Below are 20,801 nucleotides of genomic sequence, written 5' to 3'. Positions count from 1 at the left end.
CGACGCATTAGATCGGCTCTGCAACGCAAAATACTTCTCGTCGATGGATCTCAAGTCTGGCTACTGGCAAATAGAAGTCGACGAGAGAGATCGCGAAAAAACCGCCTTCATCACGCCAGACGGCCTCTACGAGTTCAAGGTCATGCCATTCGGACTCTGCTCGGCGCCTGCAACATTCCAGCGCGTCATGGACACGGTGTTAGCAGGATTGAAGTGGCAGACCTGTCTTGTTTACTTGGATGACGTCGTCGTCTTCGCCGAAAATTTCGATCACCTTAGGCCGCTTGCGACAGTACTAGAGGCCATCAAGTCATCAGGGCTCACTCTGAAGCCAGAAAAGTGCCGCTTCGCTTACGATGAGCTTCTATTCCTAGGCCACGTCATCAGCAAGTCTGGAGTTCGCCCCGACCCACAGAAGACAGCTGCCATTGCAAAGTTCCCGCAGCCCATCGACAAGAAGGCAGTGCGTAGATTTCTTGGCATGTGTGCCTACTACAGGCGATTTGTCAAGGACTTTTCACGTATCGCTGAGCCGCTGACACAGCTAACTAAATCTGACGTCGAGTTCAAGTGGGAATAAACGCCGCAGGCCGACGCATTTCAGGAACTCAAACGACGCATGCAGTCGCCGCCTGTACTTGCGCACTTCGACGAGCACGCCGATACCGAAATCCACACTGACGCCAGTAGCTTAGGCCTCGGTGCCGTGCTAGTCCAGAGAAAAGATGGTCATGAACACGTGATAGCTTACGCTAGCCGGTCGTTGTCAAAAGCGGAAGGCAATTATTCTACAACCGAAAAGGAATGCCTCGCCATCGTTTGGGCTACAGCGAAATTTCGCCCGTACCTATATGGCAGGCCATTCAAAGTCGTCAGCGACCATCACGCTTTGTGTTGGCTAGCGAATTTAAAGGATCCTTCAGGACGGCTGGCGCGGTGGAGCCTAAGACTGCAAGAATGATATCACTGTAACCTAAGTCCGGACGAAAACACTCTGATGCCGATTGCCTATCACGCGCCCCCATTGACTCGCCGCCGCAAGATGACGAAGATGACGACGCCTTCCTCGGCATTTTACGCGCAGAAGACTTCGGTGAAGAGCAGCGAGCAGACCCGGAGTTGAAAAGCCTCATCGAGTATTTGGAAGGGCACACCGACGTTGTCCCTAGGGCATTTAAGCGAGGATTATCTTCGTTCTCGCTTCAAAACAACCTACTCGTAAAGAAGAACTTCTCACCAGTGCGCGCCAACTACCTTCTTGTTGTCCCGTCAGGACTGCGTCCAGAAGTATTGCACGCCCTACACGACGATCCAACCGCTGGGCACCTTGGATTCTCTCGGACGCTGTCGAGGATACAGGAAAGGTATTATTGGCCGCGCCTGACCGCCGATGTCGCCCGTTATGTCAGAACATGCCGAGACTGTCAGCGACGCAAGACACCACCGACAAGACCAGCCGGATTACTACAGCCAATCGAGCCTCCTTGCCGACCATTCCAGCAGATCGGGATGGACTTGTTGGGACCCTTTCCGACGTCAACAACCGGAAATAAGTGGATTGTCGTGGCGACGGACTACCTCACCCGCTTCGCTGAAACTAAAGCACTGCCGAAAGGTAGCTCCGCCGAAGTAGCGAAATTCTTTGTCGAAAACATCCTGCTGCGACATGGCGCCCCAGAAATCCTCATCACCGACAGAGGAACGGCCTTTACAGCGGAGCTCACCCAGGCCATTCTGCAATACAGACAAGGCACAGGAGGACAACTGCCTACCACCCACAGACGAATGGTCTTACGGAGCGGCTGAATAATACCCTCGCCGACATGCTGGCAATGTACGTCGACGTCGAACACAAGACCTGGGATGCCGTCCTGCCGTACGTAACATTCGCTTACAACACGGCGGTGCAAGAAACAACACAGATCACGCCGTTCAAGTTGGTTTACGGCAGGAACCCGACGACGACGCTCGACGCCATGTTGCCGCACGTAACGGACGAAGAGAATCTTGACGTCGCTACCTATCTCCAGCGCGCCGAAGAAGCCCGACAGCTCGCCCGCCTGTGAATCAAGAACCAGCAGAGGACCGACAGCCGACACTACAACCTCCGACGACGCTTCGTCGAGTACCAGCCCGGCGACCGTGTTTGGGTATGGACCCCGATACGCCGACGAGGACTCAGTGAGAAGCTGCTGCGACGCTATTTCGGACCCTACAAGGTCATCCGACGTATTGGCGCACTAGACTATGAGGTCGTGCCAGACGGCATTTCGCACTCACAGCGGCGCCGCGCACGATCTGAAGTGGTCCACGTGGTGCGCCTTAAACCATTTTACGGACGCTGATGAACTTCCTTAGTTTGTTGTTTTCTTTGCTACGAGTGCTTTTCTTTGTTACTTTCGTTTGTTTGCAGCATCGGGTTGATGCTTTTTAAGAGGGGGGTAATGACACGTGTACTTATCTTTATCGGGCAACCACGTTTCGCCGCTTAACAACTGTAATCGCAGAGCGAGGGACGCGCCTGCATGTATCCGACGTTTCTGGAAAGTTATCGACGCTTCTATCCGCGTGTCAGTTGTCGCCGAACCTTGTGTTATCAGATTTCATTGCACGAATGGTGTAGAACGTTGTGGAAGACACGCGGGTCCCATCAGTTAATCTGGAACATTCGACGACTGATCTATAAAAGCCGACGCGCTTGACCCGCTGATCAGATTTTCGACGATCGCCGAGCGTGTTCGCCGCTGTCGTTGTGCTTTAAGTGTAGCCTGTTTTGAGGGCACAGGTTCGCCCAATAAAAGTTAGTTTTGTCGTTCACAGTATTGCTACTGTGTTATTCACCGTCACTACCACGTGACAATATGAAGCTGTGCAAGGGGATATGGGCTGGACTAGTTTTGAAGTGAGGGAAGCTCGCAGTAAAATTGAGTATGAAGAACGGCTGAGGAATATGGAGGAAAGTAAATGGGCTGGGAGAGTGTTCAGGTATCTGTACAGGCAAAACATTGATTCACAGTGGAGGAAAAGAACTAGGAAGCTTACCAGCAAGTATGCGGCCTGTGGGGTCAAAGAAGGTCAAGCGGAAAGTCAGAGAGGCTGAATTAATCTCATGGGTGGCGGCAATGGAAAAGAAACCTGCCATGAGTAACTACTTAAAGGGCCCCTGAAGCGGTTCGGACAAATTTTGTAGGCGCGTAGGGTACAGCTTAAGTAGAACATTCGCACCACAATTTAAGTGGAGCGTTACGTATTAATGGAGCTGCAAGCGATTAGAAGTTACCCTCCTCCCTAGCTATGGTTTTCCTCCTCAACTCACTCGCCGAGCTAGCGGCGCTAAGCTCCGCCTTCACTGGTTCAGCGTCACGATGCGACGTCACATCGCTCACTTCCGGTTGTTTAGGAGCGCGCCCCCTCCCGCGCGAGACCTCTCCGCTAGCCGCTTGGCCGTCGACCGAGAGCTATCGAAGCAGCGTGCGTTGCGAGCATTCTGTCGTAGCGCCGAACGTGTCCGGTACTTCGCTAAAAACAGGCAAGCTGGTCATTTCGGCAAATGACTGGAGGCATAAACTCAAGCTGATGAAGGAACTTTAGCGTAGACGTACGTGAGCAGACTGATCGGTCTGCACGGTCCAGACACTTGCTGGCGCAGCGCTTAACCAGTCAAACAAAGCGCTAATATTGCTCTAACCAAGTGTAAAGCATTTTAAACATTTTTAAATCAACGTATTGATGATTACACTCCTGCGAAAAATACACACCAGCAGCAAAGAATACACTTCGTTTCTGCTACTGTGTATGGTTGAGCTCTGTGCCACCAGGTGGCTGCACCGTGCAGACCGTTCACATTTGCCCTTCTGCTCATCTCGTGGCTCATCCCGGCACCTCTATGCCGGCACAGTCAAGCGGCCAGACCCTGTCCCCTTGCGCTTGCGTTTGCCCTAATACTGGACTCGCGGTTTGCAGGTCGCTAGGTTTGCAGTCCACAAGGCAACAAAGTCGAATCATAGTGCTCGCGAAAAGACTGAGACCGACTCTGACCGCGGAGCTCTCGTCAAAATGGAGTACGTTGTAACACAAGCAGACGACACTTGCTGTGTGCCGGAAGTGCTGAAGTGTACTAAAAAATTATTCTTGTGTATTCTCTTTAAGTTATTTTCTTTTTACAAAAACAAAGTAACTAACATTCCAACTATTACGAGCATCATTTCTTCACCATAAAGTTGGAAAAATTATCGACCATGCGCCCTGGTCAGCCAATCAGATAGCTCGCCCATGTGACGTAATATGGGTTATTTGCATCATATGGGTAGGGGCGGCTTAAAATTCCGCCGAGCAGTGCGCTGCGATCGGCAGCGATGGGTATTTTTAAAGCCTTATAATAAATTACACGCTTTACGCAGAGCACTTAGATGCATCAATTAATGATCAGAAGAACCTACTCTAACGACTCAGTACGTTCGTAGAAAATCGCCAAAATCGTTTCAGGGTCCCTTTAAGGGGGGAAAACGAAATTAGGAAAGAAACCATTTATGATAACTCAAAGGGAAGCTCATTAATTTTCGAAGCGAGATCGGGATGCCTTAATAGAACACGCACCTATAAAGCGAGATATAAGAAGGAAGAAGAAGCATGTGCTTGCTGCGGTAAAGCTAGGGAAACGACGGAGCATATTTTATTAGAATGTGAAGACGTCTATCCAGCGGTCGATTTAGGCACCACTGGCCTCCTTGAAGCCCTTGGGTTCAGCGGGAGCAGTGGTAAAGCAAACAGGTCCGCAATAGACATCAGTAAGAGGCGATTGGAGGATTGGTGGAAGAAAAGTAGGGAAACGACAAAGGACGGAGACGTACAAAAGCACAGTTCGCAATAGGGTATCAGAAAATTTGGACGTGGTAGTTCATAGTGTTTTTTTTTTTTTTCATTGGTTAACCTAGGTAGGATATTAGGCAGCATAGTAGCAAGAGCTTGGTGGCGCAAGCCACCGCCCCGTTCCAAAGGCGGACGCTCATAACATGCATCCATCCATCCATCCGCTCTGCGCGCGAAACGTCTCTTGTTTGCGACGGCGCCTCTTCGGATGACCGGAAATTATTATTCTGTTGTCAACTGTCACGACAGCAATGTAAACACGAAAGGGTCGATGCCACCAGTGAAATTCTGCCGATTCACAACAAAACGGTACGAAAAAAACAGACGACAGACATAGATTACTGCGGTGCGTCGAGCGAAGTAAACGGGCAAACGAAGCGAGCTCGTTCACTGATCACTCCCGAGTGTACGACAAACTCACATGAATTTAATAATTACTCAGTACATAATCCTTTTATTCATATAAAATTTTTGAGTTGTTCGACGAGCGCTTGCCCGGTCTTCTTTCTCGTGTATCGTTTGGGTGTGCGCTGCCCAAGAATGGAAACCAAGTCTGTTGTATATATGCGCTAGTAGTGGCCGAAGTGCACGCCTATCGAGAAATTGAACATGTGCACGATGCATTGAACATGACCGGAGTTCATTCCCGCTTCACCACTGCACCGATCAATCGAGTTACTGGACGACACACGCCCGCGTCTTGGTCGTGCCGGCGTTGCTGAAGCAGGAATGATTACTAATACTTTCAACTTCTGCCTCTTGAGCACTGTTAAAAATGGCCAAGCTGTCTACATTACTGCCTCTATTCCATATTGTAGGGGACGTACTAGTTAAACCTGCTAGTAACAGCGGAAAATGTAGACAAGAGACGAGACAAGATGACACCACAAGCGCCGACTTTCAACGTTTATTCCGAAAGAAACACGGCTTCTTATAACCATTGCCCAAATGTGTCGCAGTCACGTGATCGCACATCATATGAAACATGCACTTTTTCTTTTTTGCACTCAAGATAGTGGTTGCGCATGCAAAAGCTCAAGTTCTTTTTTTGTCAGTAACAAGGACGGCGTGCTAACGCATTGGTCACGAAGTCTGGTAATCTCGGCTGCCTTAATTATCTCCCGGACCAGCTGGTCATTGTGTTTCTTCAGCACTTTACAGCGTCTGAATTCTGCGGCGCAATCTTTTGAGGGGCAATCCCTGATATGGATGCCTAGATTCCTGTTACCCTGCTCGACGCTAAGTTTGTGTTCCTTCAGTCTTTCATTTGTGCATCTCGAAGTTTGCCCTATATACCTCTTTCCACATTTCAGAGGTATTGAATACACCACGGCTTCTGTGCACTCCACAAAACGATTCTGGTGATTCATCGTGCACCCTTCCTGGTTTATTGGCTCTTCTGCATTGACGCGTCGGCAGAGGCTTTTTAGTTTTTCAGGGCAGTAAGCACTACATTAACTCCAGCTTTGCGCCCAATCTTTTTCAAGCGGTGAGATAAGTTGTGCACGTACGGCAGGGCCACGGTCCATCGCTTTTCTTTCATTTTTGGCTTCTCGCCACCTGGCTCGCCATGGGCACGCTCGAGTTTTAGGTTCTTGCTAATTTTTTCTGCAACGGACACAAGAAGGTGCGACGGGTAACCAGCCCTAGTAAGCCGGTCAACCTGCTGACGAAAACTTTGTTCCATTGCGTGGATGCACGATTTTTTGAGCGCATTTGTTAGACAAAGGTTTGCAATTGCTCTCTTCACCAGTTTTGAATGCGCTGATTCGAATGGCAGTGGCGCCTTGTCGCCTCTGGGTTCATAGGCCCAGCAGACCTTCCCTTTGGAGAGCTCAAGTCTGAGATCAAGGAATCTCAAAGACCCTTGCGTGGGGACCTCGTGGGTAACAGCAAGCGGCTGAAGCGCATGACTAAAGCATGTTACTGCCTCCGAAACTGCATCATCTGAGTTCGTGCCAGAGCCATCACATCGAACCAAGTAATCGTCAACATACTGAAAGACTCCCCGGACGCTTGTTCTGGTTAGGGCGTTCTGAAGTAATCTATCTTTCTGGGCAAGAAACAAATCGCTAAGTGCTGGCGCAATACATGACCCTATACAGACGCCGCGTTTCTGGAGGCACACATTCCCTTCCCACGTAACATAAGTGGACTTCAAATATACAGAAAGGAGTTCCAGGAACCCACCAATTGAAACCCCGGAGGCATTCTGAAAAGTGACAGCACCATGTGCATCTATACATTCTTCCACGCACTCCAAAATTTCAAGTTTGGGGATGGAATAATATAAATCTTTAACGACTACAGAGCATGCTGGAAAGTCAGTGCTAGAATTGTCTTTTAAAAACCTTATTACATCGTCTGAGGATTTCACCTGGAAAGGATCGTAAACAGTTAGTAGATTTAGTTTTTCTTGCAAAAACAAGGCAATCGTTTTTTGCCAAGTGCCCTTCTCAAATACTATAACCCGCAGGGGCCACTCAGGTTTATGCGTTTTAACAGTGAAAAACATGTCGGGATGACTTTTTGCTAGTTTCGATGCTACGCACAAGGTGGTCGAGCTTGAGATTTCCACATAGCTTCTTTGCAGCTGACTTTGCTTTTCGCAGAACAGACTATTCACGACTGTTAAAAACAGAACTTATGGCCGCTAACGCCTTATATTGGTAGACGTCTTTTGGAATCACAGCGAAGCCCCCCTTCTTGTCAGAAGTAAGCAACTAGAGGGAATGTTCTTTCAAATATGTCACCACTTGTCGCACAGGTAGGCTCTTCGTGCCCATTTTGCAACGGGCGACTACGTCGACTCCGTCAGACAGGTACCTGGCACTTTCCGACTCTGGCCCTGCGCGCGCAACTCGTCGCACCATTGCCAGTAGTTCCGGTGTAGAAGCCCTCGGCTCGACGGCAAATTTCGGTCCATGACGTAGAACCTCCAGGATCGAGTGAGGCAGAGCCTCGACTCCGCTGGTATGGACACTCCTACCAGGCGTCAGTGTTTCTGCTGCTCTTCTGGAGCTGACGCATCAAAGTGAGCAAGGATGGGCAAGATTGTAAGCAGCCCAATCAGCTCGGTGAAAGCACCAGCTTGCTCAGGGCCCCAAATGAATGCAGCATCTTGCTTGAGGAGCTGACAGAGTGGGCGCGCAACATTTGCAAAATTTCGGATAAACCGACGGAAGTAGGAGCAAAGGCCCAAGAAGCTGTGAACATCCTTGGCACATGTTGGCATGGGAAAGTCTTTCACTGCCCATATTTTATTGTGATCAGGGCGTACACCAGAAGAATCGACAAGATGCCCGAGCACAGAAATTTCCCGACAACCGAAGTAGCACTTGGACAAATTTAGTTGTAGCACCGCCTGACGGAAAACAGATAGGATCGTCGATAGGCGTTCGAGGTGTGTTGCAAAAGTCGGCGAAAAAACGATTACGTCGTCCAGGTAACAGAGGCAGATGGACCACTTGAAACCGTGTAGGAGGGCATCCATCATTCGTTCAAATGTGGCCGGGGCATTACATAAACCTAAAGGCATCACTCTAAACTGATACAGGCCGTTGGGAGTAATAAAAGCCGTCTTCTCGCGGTCCATGTCATCGACGGCAATTTGCCAGAAGCCGGAGCGAAATGCAGGCAATTCAGGGCATCGTCAATTTGTGGTAGCGGATAGACGTCTTTCTTTGTTACCTTGTTGAGGTGTTGATAATCGACGCAAAATCGCGAACTGTTGTCCTTCTTTTTAACTAGTACAACAGGCGATGCCCATGGGCTGCAAGAAGGTTCGATGATGTCTCAAGAAAGCATCTTATCAACTTCATGTTGGATGATATGTCGCACAGTAGGCGAGACGCGGTAGGGTCGCCGATGGATCGGGCTCGCATCACCAGTGTTTATTCGATGTTTTACGACAGATGTTTGTCCTAGAGGGCACTCTCCAAGGTTGAATATGTCCCAGTATGAGGCAAGGAGGCAATGTAGTTCTTGAGCACACTGGGGCGGAAGATCGGAAGCAATCATTTTTGTTAGGGCATTCAAGTCTGAAGGGACATGGGGCGAAGCAAGAGTTGAACACGAGGAGCTGTCACAAGTTAAAGCTGAAATGTGGTAGTCTCTGGCTGGCGTTATTTGCGCCAGGGATATTCCGCGCGGGAGTACTTGTGTACAGAGTCCAAAGTTCACAAGCGGAAGGCAGGACGTGTTGTCCGAGATGGTAATGACGGTGTGAGGAAAAGCGACGTTATGCGAGAGCAGGACATCCGGATTAGGGGATACGATGTAGTCACTGTCTGGTACAGGTGGAACGGGGAAGACACCTATGTAGGTAACGGCACGGTGAGGGAGGCAAATATGCTCTGTGGAACATAGCCGCATCGGAGCACTATCGGGAGGGTCAATAGCAGCAGGTAGAGCGAGTTGCACAACACCAGCAGAACAGTCTATCAAAGCGGAATGTGTAGACAGAAAGTCAAGGCCCAGGATGAGGTCGTGAGGGCAGTGCTCTAGAACATAAAATAAAACAGAAGTATGATGTCCAGCGACACTCACGCGAGCCGGATAGGTGCCAATAACGGCTGGTGTTCCACCGTCGGCGACTTGGATCACAGCCGACGGAGCAGGAGTGAGGACTTTCTTGAGACGATTCCGAAGCTGAGCATTCATCACAGATATGTGCACGCCAGTGTCAATCAGAGCCATAACAGGTACGCCATCCACGTTCACTTTAATGAGGTTCCGATGTGTGGGCAAGGTCAGAAGAGGATTTTTGCGCTGGATCGGTTTTGCAGCATCACCTCCAGGTGCTGCACCCATTAATTTTCCGGAAGGGTGCGCCGAAACGAGCTAGGGGACGGTGATCAGCAAGATGGCGGCAATCAGGAGAAGCGGCGACGTGGCGAAGGAGAGCGGCTAGAGCGGGTAGGAAGAGAAGTGTCGCCAGAACTTGCTGGCTGCGTTTGTGGGGCGTACCGAGGAGCAGCATGAGGGCCGTGGGATGGGTGGTAGGACCAGGGGTCGAATTCCACGAAGACCGGCAGTGACGTGAAATATGGCCGATACGGCCACAAGTGAAGCATATAGGCCTGTCTGGAGTACGCCATTTGGTCGGGTTGCGATAACGCGATGGGGCATTCAGGTTGCAGGTGCGTATGACACTGCTGGACGGAGTGTAGTCAGGCCGATTAACTGAGCAGACGTTGGTCAAGCCAACGTTGGCCAATTCTTGGCGCACGACCGACTGTATCAATAGGATGGTCACCTGGTAATTGTCGGGGCCATGGTTGGGGTCGTGACAGTAGATGCAGCTTCTATTTCACGTCGGATGACATGGAGGATGTCATCAGAGCAATTGGGTGTGGGCAGACTGTGGAGGTCTTCGCACGTGGACGTCGCAGCCGTGTTGGGAAGGCTGGGAAATGGCTGTGCAATGCGGCCACTCTTGGCATCTTCAAACCGCCGGCATTCGGTAATGATGGTTTGCACGGTGGAAGAATTCTTGAAGACAAGGAGATGGAAGGCATCATCTGCTATGCCCTTAATGACATGTGCAACCTTATCAGGTTTGGGCATATTCGGATCCACTTTGCAGCACAGAGCGAGCACGTCCTGGATGTACAGTGGACGTCTGGACACGCGAAGCGAGGTCTTTTTGGGCGGCGCGCTGACGTCCAACAGGCTTGCCAAACAAATCTTTGAGCTTCTGTTTACAAAGGTCCCAGCTGGCAAGTTCCTCCTCGTGGGTCTGAAACCAGACGCGTGCCGTGCCCACGAGGTAAAGTATCACATTAGCGAGCGTGATGGTGTAGTCCCAGTGGTTGCTGGTGCTTACCCGCTCATACAGTTGAAGCCAGTCTTCAACATCAGTGTCGTCGGTGCCAGAAAAGGTTCCTGGGTCGCGGGGTTGTGCTAGAATGACGGTGGGCATGGGTGCCGACGGGCCCGAAGCATCCTCGCCTTGAGCTGGCATTGTAGATGCAGCCAAGGAGCGCCCGCTGTATAAACCCGTCTTTATAATGATCCTGCAACCTCCACCAAAAATGTTAAGGGGTTAGGAACAGTTAGACGGATATCTACAAGATATATACAATAATTGTAGCAGCTGACAACATGGTAGACAGTGCGCCAAGTTCAGAGCGTCGTCTTCTTCCGACCAGAATTAAAACATCTTCGTCAGCATGTCACAATATATTTAAATATATACACAGGACAAATTTCATTGTTTTTGAAAAGCGGTAGACAATTAACAATCATTTCTGAAGGTATGGATAGCGTATGCATGCTAGAGAATTTGTTGCTGTATGTTCACCTCACTTCAAATTGCTTTGCATGCTTTTTTGACCCTGGAAAAAACCTATAGACTTCAGTTACCCCTTCGGCAGAGTCTTTTATCAACAGTGTGTGAAATGCACATGAATGATATTTGTCTCAGTATTGCTTCTCTTTCCAGTAAACAATGCTAACGACCCATGAAAAAAATGTCTAATAATTTATAACTTTTATTAGGGATGGAAACATCGTCACTTGTATGCAGAGGTCATAAATATATATAGATTGTCCCAATGAGATATCATTCACCAGATTTAAAAAATAAATGCATTACTTGAAGAAAATCCAGTGCATATTGTTTCCAGTACAGTGGAGTAGCTGCCAGTAATATTTTCGTTACTGAGATTTCATTAGGTCATTGTAATTATCTATCTCCAGACGTACTATCCTAATTATCGAAGTGTCAATGAGGCATTCGTAGGCACAGCCAAGGGACATCTAACTGTGGTAGTTTCAGCGACATACTAATTGCGTACTAATTTTTTATGATCGATAAATAAACCCTGCGAAATATGAAGAATACCACGCGACTGTGCTCCCACCCGCATCATAAAGCAGCACCCTTGAACAGGCTCCTTCCGAGTTAGCCAGAACAAAATAAGGGAAATAAAGAAAGAGATTGTGATTGAGCTAGTGCCTTATCTGCCGCGCCCCGGCCGAATTAACACGTGTTTGGTGTTGGCTGGAAGCAAGCTGTGGTAGCTGTTGTCTTAGCGTGAAGTGCATGGATGTTTTTTGTTTTTGTTTTTTGCCACAAAACCTGTCACCCCAAAAGCAAATTGACATCAATGCAAACGTTTAAAGGTCCGTTTTGTTTTGTCCCAGTCGCCATGTCTTTCTCTAATGTGCAGAAGGAAAACACGATCCTTGCCTTCGGAGCTGCAAGTGGCTGTAAGGATATATCAGTCATGAAAGTGAGGTGCTATACCAAACGCATGAACTACCATCAGAAATTATGAAAACCTGAGACAAACCAGCAGCACCAAGAAACAGCGGTGGAGAATTCCACCTTTGAGACCTTGCCTCCGCAAAGATGTTCTGCCATTTATGCCTTCAAACCCTCTTGGTAGCGTGCGGGACGTGGCCGCCCAGTTACCATTTTCCAAGTCATCAGTTTGGAGGATTCTAAATGAAGACCTTTCACCCATACCACCTTAACCATCACCAATACTTGGAAGATATGGACCCGTAGAATCGCCTATATTTCTCAGATTGGGTTCTCACAAATGCGGGTGCGTCACCGGACTTCTTGAGCAACATCATGTGCAAAGATGAAGCCAGTTTTCACAGAAACGCCCAGGTAAATTTCCATTATGCACACTATTCAAGTGTCTCCAATCCACACTGGGTAAAGCACAATCAGCACATGTACCAGTGGTTGTTCAATGTGTGGTGCGGAATTTACACTGGTGCTATAATCAGGCACATCTTCTTCGATCACACACTGACTGGACAGCGTTACGTGGACTAAATCCTTAAAGGAGTGATTGACGAGTTTCTCAGCGAAGTCCCACTGTCACGTCTTCCATTTCTGTGGCATCAGCAAGATGGGGCATCCGTACGCAGCAGTAGCCGAGCACGCAACTGGCTAGATGCGACTTTTCATGCGTAATAGATTGGAAGGCTCGGGCCTGTAAATTGGCCGGCTAGGTCAACTGAACTCTCTACACTCGATTCCTTTCTTTGAGGTTATATGTGAAAGATCATGCTTGCAAGACCAAGACAGACGTCAGATTTCTTCAAGGCAAGGATAACGGATGTCTGCAGTAAAAGTCGAGCATCGATCATCAAGAAAGCCACTGAAGATGTGATAAAGCAGACTCACTACTGCGTGGCTACAGAAGGAGACCTATTCAAATACCTCCTCAAGGCAGCAGCAGGTGTTCAACAGGGCTTACGAATTCATAGACAAGGGCAAACTGAAATCTAATGTTGTTCTTTTACTTTTTGTGCAGGAATCCCACCTGCCAATGCGGCTTATTTAGAAGTGGTATATATTTTTTTCTTGAACACATCGGTTCCAGCATTGATCCCCCTGCTACCCCTTGGGTGTCCTGGAGATCCTGCACCACCTGCTTTATTATAAGCTCAGGTGCTCTCCTGAGGCCTCCGTTTGCCAGTTACATGTGCCCTCCTGGAGCAGTGCTTGTAAAACATGCAACGTATCGTCACAACGAAAAAAGCGACCTGCGACTTACACAACACCAGTCAGAATCTTGCGCCTTCAGAAACAGCGATCACCAAATGGGGTGTCCATGCCCACTGCCTCACCGTGCGGGCAGCCAGCGGCGGAGCTTGGCATGTCTAGGGGACAAACGCACGCAACACGCACTAAGAAACCTCCTCTACAGTGCCTAGGCAGAGTCATATATTCAAGGAGCAAAAGCCCCCAGATTTTCTTTCTCACGCCCGCTCTAACTCGCGCCTGTGCACAAACAGCTGGCGATCCCTCAAATGAACGTCTCGTCCCACTTAAGTCACCTGCAATAGATAGGGTGTCGAACCTTTTTTTTTTTTTTTCCTGGTTCGGCTCGGGTTCAGCTGCAGAACACAGCGGTTCAAACTGTCTCATAGCTTTATCAACAGATTCATTAGGGTTCAAAATAAAACATGCGGTGCTTCAGCAGGACCAAATTCACTTATTGCACAGGGCTACTGTAGGGCACCTTATTTTCTGCAGATAATAACTTTAAAAAAAATCACAATAATCCAGTGCCATGCACTGATGAATTTATGCATGTCAGATTCGTACATCTATTGGGCTTCGTGGTGCCCTATGTGGATGTTCAATGCGTTACCACGTTGCTCCTCTCCTAAATTTACTGCTTCATTGGATTCCTAAAGTTGCCAGTCTTTGTCTATACTCCAGAAAGTGAAGTAAAATACCTCATCAACTGCTTGACTACCTATGCATAATGTGTACAATTTTATAAAAATAACAGAACATGCAGTATTGTTTTGAAAAAGCTAGCAGTCACAATTAACACATCTACGCACAGTTCCTGCACTTAGAAAATTAGCAAAATTACAGCTGAAATATTTAGCAAAGCAAATGACATAGTGAAGGCACTGAGCAAATGTAGCACATTTTAGCTAGGGTGCTTAGCTATGGAAGGAATGCAAATAAAATAATTGTGTAAAAATATGCATTTACATTTCCTAATGTCTACTAAAAACAAACATGTAGTGCGAACACCCGAGTTGAATTCGGTATACATTGCATGCCATTTATAGCAGGATGAGTGGAGATCTCGAACTAACACAGCTTTTTGGGCATTTAATGTTCCATATTCTATCCAGTCTTTCTGCAGAGCACCATGAAACAAAGCCAGAGTCTTTCTCCTACTTTTTTAGTTGTTGCTTCCTGTGCAGAAATTCCATGAAGCTTTAATCGTGTCGCAGCAGCAACAGCAGTCACCGAATGCAGTGAAACTAACATGTGTGACCATTGCACTGCTGTGCCTAAACCCCTGAATACAGCTGATGCAGTGAGTAAAAGCAGTGTGCTGCACAACAGTGAGCACCTATGCATACAGTTGGCTCAGCCCTGTGGCGGGATTGTCGTCAAGGCAGTACCTACACACTGTGCCAAATTGATACAAGAGGCATGATCATATCTTGTAAGCGCAGTGGCATGCACAGTTGTAAATTTCAGCAACAATGCCTGGGATGAGCCTATGCTTTAATTAGTTAGGAACACTTCTTCCAAAAAGTTCCGGTTTGGTTCCAAGATGGTAAAAAAAATATCTGTCCAGTTTCAGGTTAGCTGAAGATAGTGGCTGCACCAGTTTTGACTTCAGTTTCAATATTATTTGACACCCTGGAGGTGGGAGAGAAGGTCATCCAGGGTAGCATGTGCATGGGATTATCGTCATTATTAGTTTAAAAACATATACATATACAATGGACCGAGAGGAAAATAAGGGAAGAAGCAGGCTGACAACTGTCAGTAAAGGGGGCATAGCACCTGCCTACTCTTTACAAAGAAGAGTATGAAAACATTGAAATTAGCAGGCTTTAGTAAGTGGCATACCACCTTCTGCCTCCCATCCTTAGTTTGTAACCAGGAAAACAAGTTATTTTTATTATAAGGCTAGGAAGAAGGGAAGAGCGAAGAATGAACGAGAGGACAGACAACACAAAGACTAAAGTAAGACAATGTCAAAGAAGAGAGTGCAGTGATATGAAACAATCGCATGTCGCACTAATTACAAAACAAGAGAAAGAGAGAAAGAGATGTGGGGTCTCGTCAATTACAAAGCAAAAAATATTAAAATAAAGTGCAAATGGGAAGCTAAGCCAGTTTCATGTAGAAAAGCAGGGAGGGCGAGATGAGCCTGGTCGCATCACAACGCACAACTGTAGGGGTACAGCCATTAAGTGAGGGTCGCACACGGCAGGCCAAGATGACAAAAGTACCTCTGTAGAGCACTAAGGGCTGAATCCAATCCAGCTGGCAGGGCAACATCTTTGAACAAAAAAGGGCAAAAGAATGGACATGGCGAGTAGCAAAAGGACACACAGAGCACTGACCTTCACTATGTCGGAAACAGGAGATTGCCTTAAGCCTTTTCAACTTCTTTGAAAGGGCATCAAGGCGCTCAAGGATGATGCATTGAGCCTCAGATGGGTTGGTCCTGCTGGCCGTACTTCTTACAAGCGCAAGTAGTTCGACCTTGTCCGGCATCAAGGTAACGCAGAATTTGAGACCCAGGCTGAGAATATCCTGAATATCAGGCATAGCTGTATCTCCCATTTTTTTCACTGGCTGTTTTTGCGGATTGGTAGGCAGCTTCTTGGAATGAGTCGCCAGATGGAAGGAGGGTGGCAGTAGACACAGCTACATATGGCTAACGCAACTAAGAGCACATCAGGGCTGGAGTGTGCACTTGCATCCTCCAACCTGGCCATGCTACTTGGTGTGGACTGTCTTTGCCCTCCACAGATAGCAGGCAAATCCAGATCTCACACTTTGTGGCACTCAATATAAAGCGAAGTACGTCCAGCCAGGAGTGGGTGCGCACTGGCATGTGTTCCTTGTGGACGCTAACAGATATTCATCACGAGGCGTGGCAGGCATAGCACATGTATAACCTGGGCTTAAGTTTCGCGTAGTTTAAGGCTAGTTGAGTGTACCAGACTAAATTAAATTAGTGAGAGCTGCCAGCTATGACACCCCGACAAACAGCGTGGGCAAAGTTTCATTCCTACGGTGGGCGAGTGCGGCTGAATGTGAGCAGATGATAATCGGCTCACACTTCTTAAATGATATCAGCTATTGATCAATAGCAGCTGTGTATGGGAATCTGCTAAATGATAAAATATGGCAGCCGCAAAAATGGTGAGGAGGAGGCTTCTGTTGAAAAGAGAGTGTCTGAGAGAAAAGTGACAGTGCTTCACTTGTGAACTCCACACACCGTGCATGGGTGCAAAATTCGGCTGAGGAATTCACAGCAGCAAATGCTATCCGCAGAATGTAGAATGTTTTTTTGCCTAGCTCAAGGGGTGGTTCAGGACCCTTTTAATCTCAAAGGCCATCACACTTGATGAGGAACTTGCAATAACAGACAGACAGGCAGGCAACGAACTTTATTTAATCCTGAGGAGCTACTGTCAGGGCTTCCCAACGAGAGGCCTTTGTAGCCGCTGGCCGCACCCACGTAGAGGACAGAACGCCGTGACGCTCTGCCTTTTCCTGGGCCCTCTGGCTAGCCTGGGCTTGCTTTCGGAGTATCATGCTTCTGATGGCCTCCTCCCATTCGGCTTCGCTGGAGAGTAAGTCATTAGGCAACGCGGCACATCGCCAGAGCATGTGAGCCATAGAGCAAAAGGTTTCACTGCAGTCGGGACAAGATAGTCCACATTCGAGTACATCTTGCTGAGGAATCCTCGCAATGGGAAAGATCCCGTCTGTAACATTCTTAGAGTAGCTGACTGGCCTCTACTGAGCTTCGGGAAGGCAGAGGGTAAACTCTCCGACCAAGTTGGTAATGTTTAGTAATTTCATTAAATGTGAGGAGTGGATCGTTCTGCAGAGTCTCTTCCTGCCCCTCCGGAGCCTCCAGATTGTCACGGCACGAGTTCTCACGCACGGTCATGGGCCAGCTCGTTAAGGTTTGGGAAGCCCTTGAGAACGTTAGTCCCCATGTGTGTGTGGGGAACCATGCGATAGAATGAGAACTGGGGCAAGCCCTTTTCTCTAGAATAGAGGCCGCTTCTTGAGCGAGGTTACCCGATTCGAAAGCTCTGATTGCGTCTCTCGAGTCAACGTAAACGTAGGAACGCTCTGGGTCACACAAGGCCAGCGCAACCGCAATTTGCTCTGCTATACTCGCGGTGTCCGCTCTGACTGAGGCGGAGGAGCGAAGCACCCCCCACTTGTCTACAACCGACAACGCGAACACTGTCTTGTTCCCGTACTGCGCCGCATCGACAAAGACCACGGAGTCTCTTATCATCTCTAACTTTCTTCAAGATGGCTCGTGCACGGGCTTTACGTCTACCGTCGTTATGCTGTGGATGTACGTTTCACGGGAAGGGCCTCACCAGGTAGGTCACCCACGTTTCTTGTGTCACAGGTCACTGCCCAGGTGGTTAGGCTATTGTCGACCAAAGCTGGCAGGCAAATTCTCGACGAAGTCAGCATGGCTCCTAGCATAATGGAGGACCGGTGAATAACAGAGACAAGCATTTTTTTCCCCCCGTGCTGTGCACACCTGCCATGTGGCTACCACTCTAGGCAGTGCACACCATAAACGGTGTCTTCAAGCAAAGGAAGTGTCGGCCAAACAAGTCTATTTTATTTTTCGCAAACAAATGTCACATGTCACTCGAGCTACGGAATAGTCTGATATACCAATTGCACCGCTAAGCCTATATGTCCACGTCACTGGGCACGCAGTGGCATCTTATGTGCATTGAAATGCTTGTCGTGCACTTTTGCTAAGGAACCGATGAAGTGTGGTAGCAAGCGAGCCTTTAGTGAATCTGCACTTAGCCAACAGAAGACGCACCCGAGCCCCAAGTAACACAGGAAAGCTGCCAGCATGTCCATTTCAATACGCTGTTCAAATGGCCAGTACGGTCATCCGTTGGCAACACGAGTTGACCAGGCACACAAGTGGCTCTCAGCTTGCAAGACTTGCGAGTTGATTCCTGCTCACATGTTACAAACTGTACTCGCAAGCACAAAGCAGGTGAAAACGCTCAGCGCGGCCACTGCAGACCAACAAGTCACACAACGATAAGTTTTGTGTGCCACTGCCACATGGATCTCTTACTGCTCGCAGACTACCAAAGTGCAGATGTTACTTGCGATATGATATGGCTTTGTTAAGTCCAAAATGCACTGCAAAATGTTTTCTCCAAATCAATGGACTGTGGAAGTGAATGGGGAAAAATTGGATGGAGTCCGATTCATTCTGACAGCTCACAGAACCCTAAGATACCGCTCCATGAAACCCAGTTTTGAGAACCCCTATGGTACATGGAACACCCATCAGATATTAGTCAAAGGACATGATCAAACTTTTTGTAGTGGTCTTTTACAGGCTTTTTTTCCTAGATTTTCAAGAGAGCAGAAAATAAATTTGTGACTGTACTTAACCATTTGCTGTTTTGTTTTAAACACACGTGTGTTGTGCTTTTCCAAGGTTCCTATGATCCCCAAGCTTTCTGTAGGGCAAAATAGTGGCAAATGCACATGTCACTGCTAAAATCTGAGGCCACCTTTAAAAGTGTTGCACCAATACACCAAAACCTAGCACGTAGCTAATAAGGTTCCTGTCATTTAAACAACAAGGAATCTTACCACTCCTCACCAATCTCTCTGAGCACTGCTATGCAGCTTTACCCGAGCAAGTTTTTCTTTTTACTTAACAAAAAATCTAAAGAACAGCTATCATGTTTGCTTCCCCTTGTGCACTTATAGCATACTACACACAATGTTGACATGCAAAAAAGAAATCTGCATGCAAACATGCACTCTGCAGTGCTCCTGACAGGAGGCATCCTTTACCGATGCTCGTTTTTTAAATTCCCAATGAATTGCACTGATGTGCACATATTCTTCACAAATGGATAAACCGCTGTGGTAGTGCCTTTGGGCCGACCAGGACAAAGTCTCTCGGGCAGCAGCAGCATGCCCTGACAAGGGTTCCGTTTCCTCTCAGCCTCATCCCTACACTTCAAAGCAAAAAAGTGCACAAATTTTTTGCTTAATATAAACACTGCAAAATCGGAAGCTAACAATAAGCCAAAGCACTACTGGCACAAACAAGAAGTTTGGCTCATGATCATGTTACTCCACAAGTCTTCAAGAACACTAATTTTTGAATTGTTAGATTAGAACTGGACATCTACCTTTTAAATATTGACACTATGATTATGCGTAGGCATAGAGAACTGATGTTGAAAAGGTGAGCCGAAGAAAAGTTAACACATCACATTTTAGCCAACTATGTTTATTCTGCCCAGGTTGTAGTGATCAAGCATATTACATTCCCACTACAACCACACATGTAAGTAAGGCAAAGGTACAGCATTCACCTAACCTTAAAAGGCATTGTGAGTTGGCTAGGTTTGAAAAGGAAATACACACACATGTGACTCTAACAGACCCAACAAGGCATTGGCCACAACCAATCACAGGTTTTCAGTCCGAATCTGAGAAATCATCTTCATCCTCTGAGGAACCAGGTTGTCCATCCGACAGTGATGCCACACTCGAATGCCGTGATGAATCACGTTGGACCCTGCAGAGATAAACAACAATCAGTAGCCACTTGATCTGTGTTTCCTAAAGTGGCCCTGGACCATCTCGTTCCCTCATTCACAGGCCAGGCGTGCTACTTTCTCCAGCTCAAAGAATTTGACAGAAGCAACACCAATAATGCTACTAGTACGTGCATCCTAGTGAAGTGGCCATCACTGCAGTGTATGTTGTACACATTATACTCTGCTGTAGGGATGACAGATGTACACAACAAGCTCGCACTGCATTTTACCATGCGAGCAATGCAATTAGCTTTGAAAACCCAAACAAAAGAATAAGTCAATTCCAAGTATCATTTCGGCTCCCTTCATCCACAATGCAAAAGGGCACAGTAGGATAAATACAGTGCTGATATGGGCTGCATATTCTTGAGCATGTTTGGTCAGCTGACCTCTCCCAAGGCCACAGGCACATCCCATGCGATCTGTAACAACAGCTCTCTGTGACGGGAAAATCAGGCGCACCTTATACCAGACACTGGTTACATAAAAAACCTTGGTCATAGACTTACTGCTACGTAGTATGTACACTAATTACAGTTTTCTCAAGTTTTTTAACTGCGATTTGTATGTGCCCCAACTCCGCTACAATGAACGGCATGTTAATGAAGTTTCAGCTACGACAAAGTATTTTCAATCCCCCTTCAGTTGCACAGGAACTATCTGCCGCAGCAAACACTTTCTTTTGCATGCCATTCCACCAAACAAAATCTTTACAAAGTGGTACCGAGCTTGAGAATTCAATTTACCGTGCAGGAAGTCAAAAGCCTTGCATACTTTGGGGCACAAAAAGATGTCTATGAAGCTTAAATAATTCATGAGCTCCACTAGAAACT

At 47.7% G+C, this 20,801-nt stretch overlaps 2 protein-coding genes across 9 annotated transcripts in view; one reads left to right on the top strand and one right to left on the bottom strand.

The window, feature by feature from the left end:
- Positions 1-20,801, top strand: part of LOC139054482 (uncharacterized) — a 100,332-nt gene that overhangs the window by 63,114 nt on the left and 16,417 nt on the right. The gene's annotated exons all lie outside the window — the stretch shown is intronic.
- The window catches only part of Dp (transcription factor Dp), a 76,177-nt gene continuing 75,015 nt past the window's right edge, over positions 19,640-20,801 (bottom strand). For all 4 annotated transcript variants that reach the window (XM_070531508.1, XM_070531506.1, XM_070531507.1 and 1 more), the window contains exon 7: positions 19,640-19,946. In XM_070531508.1, coding sequence (XP_070387609.1) covers positions 19,847-19,946 — 100 coding nt within the window. In that variant the 3' untranslated portion in view covers positions 19,640-19,846. The remainder of the gene's footprint in view (positions 19,947-20,801) is intronic.

This window comes from Dermacentor albipictus, chromosome 1 (assembly GCF_038994185.2).
Source record: "Dermacentor albipictus isolate Rhodes 1998 colony chromosome 1, USDA_Dalb.pri_finalv2, whole genome shotgun sequence".
NCBI lineage: Eukaryota > Metazoa > Arthropoda > Arachnida > Ixodida > Ixodidae > Dermacentor > Dermacentor albipictus.
Note: the sequence above shows the minus strand (reverse complement) of the source record. Positions and strands in the feature narration are given on the sequence as shown.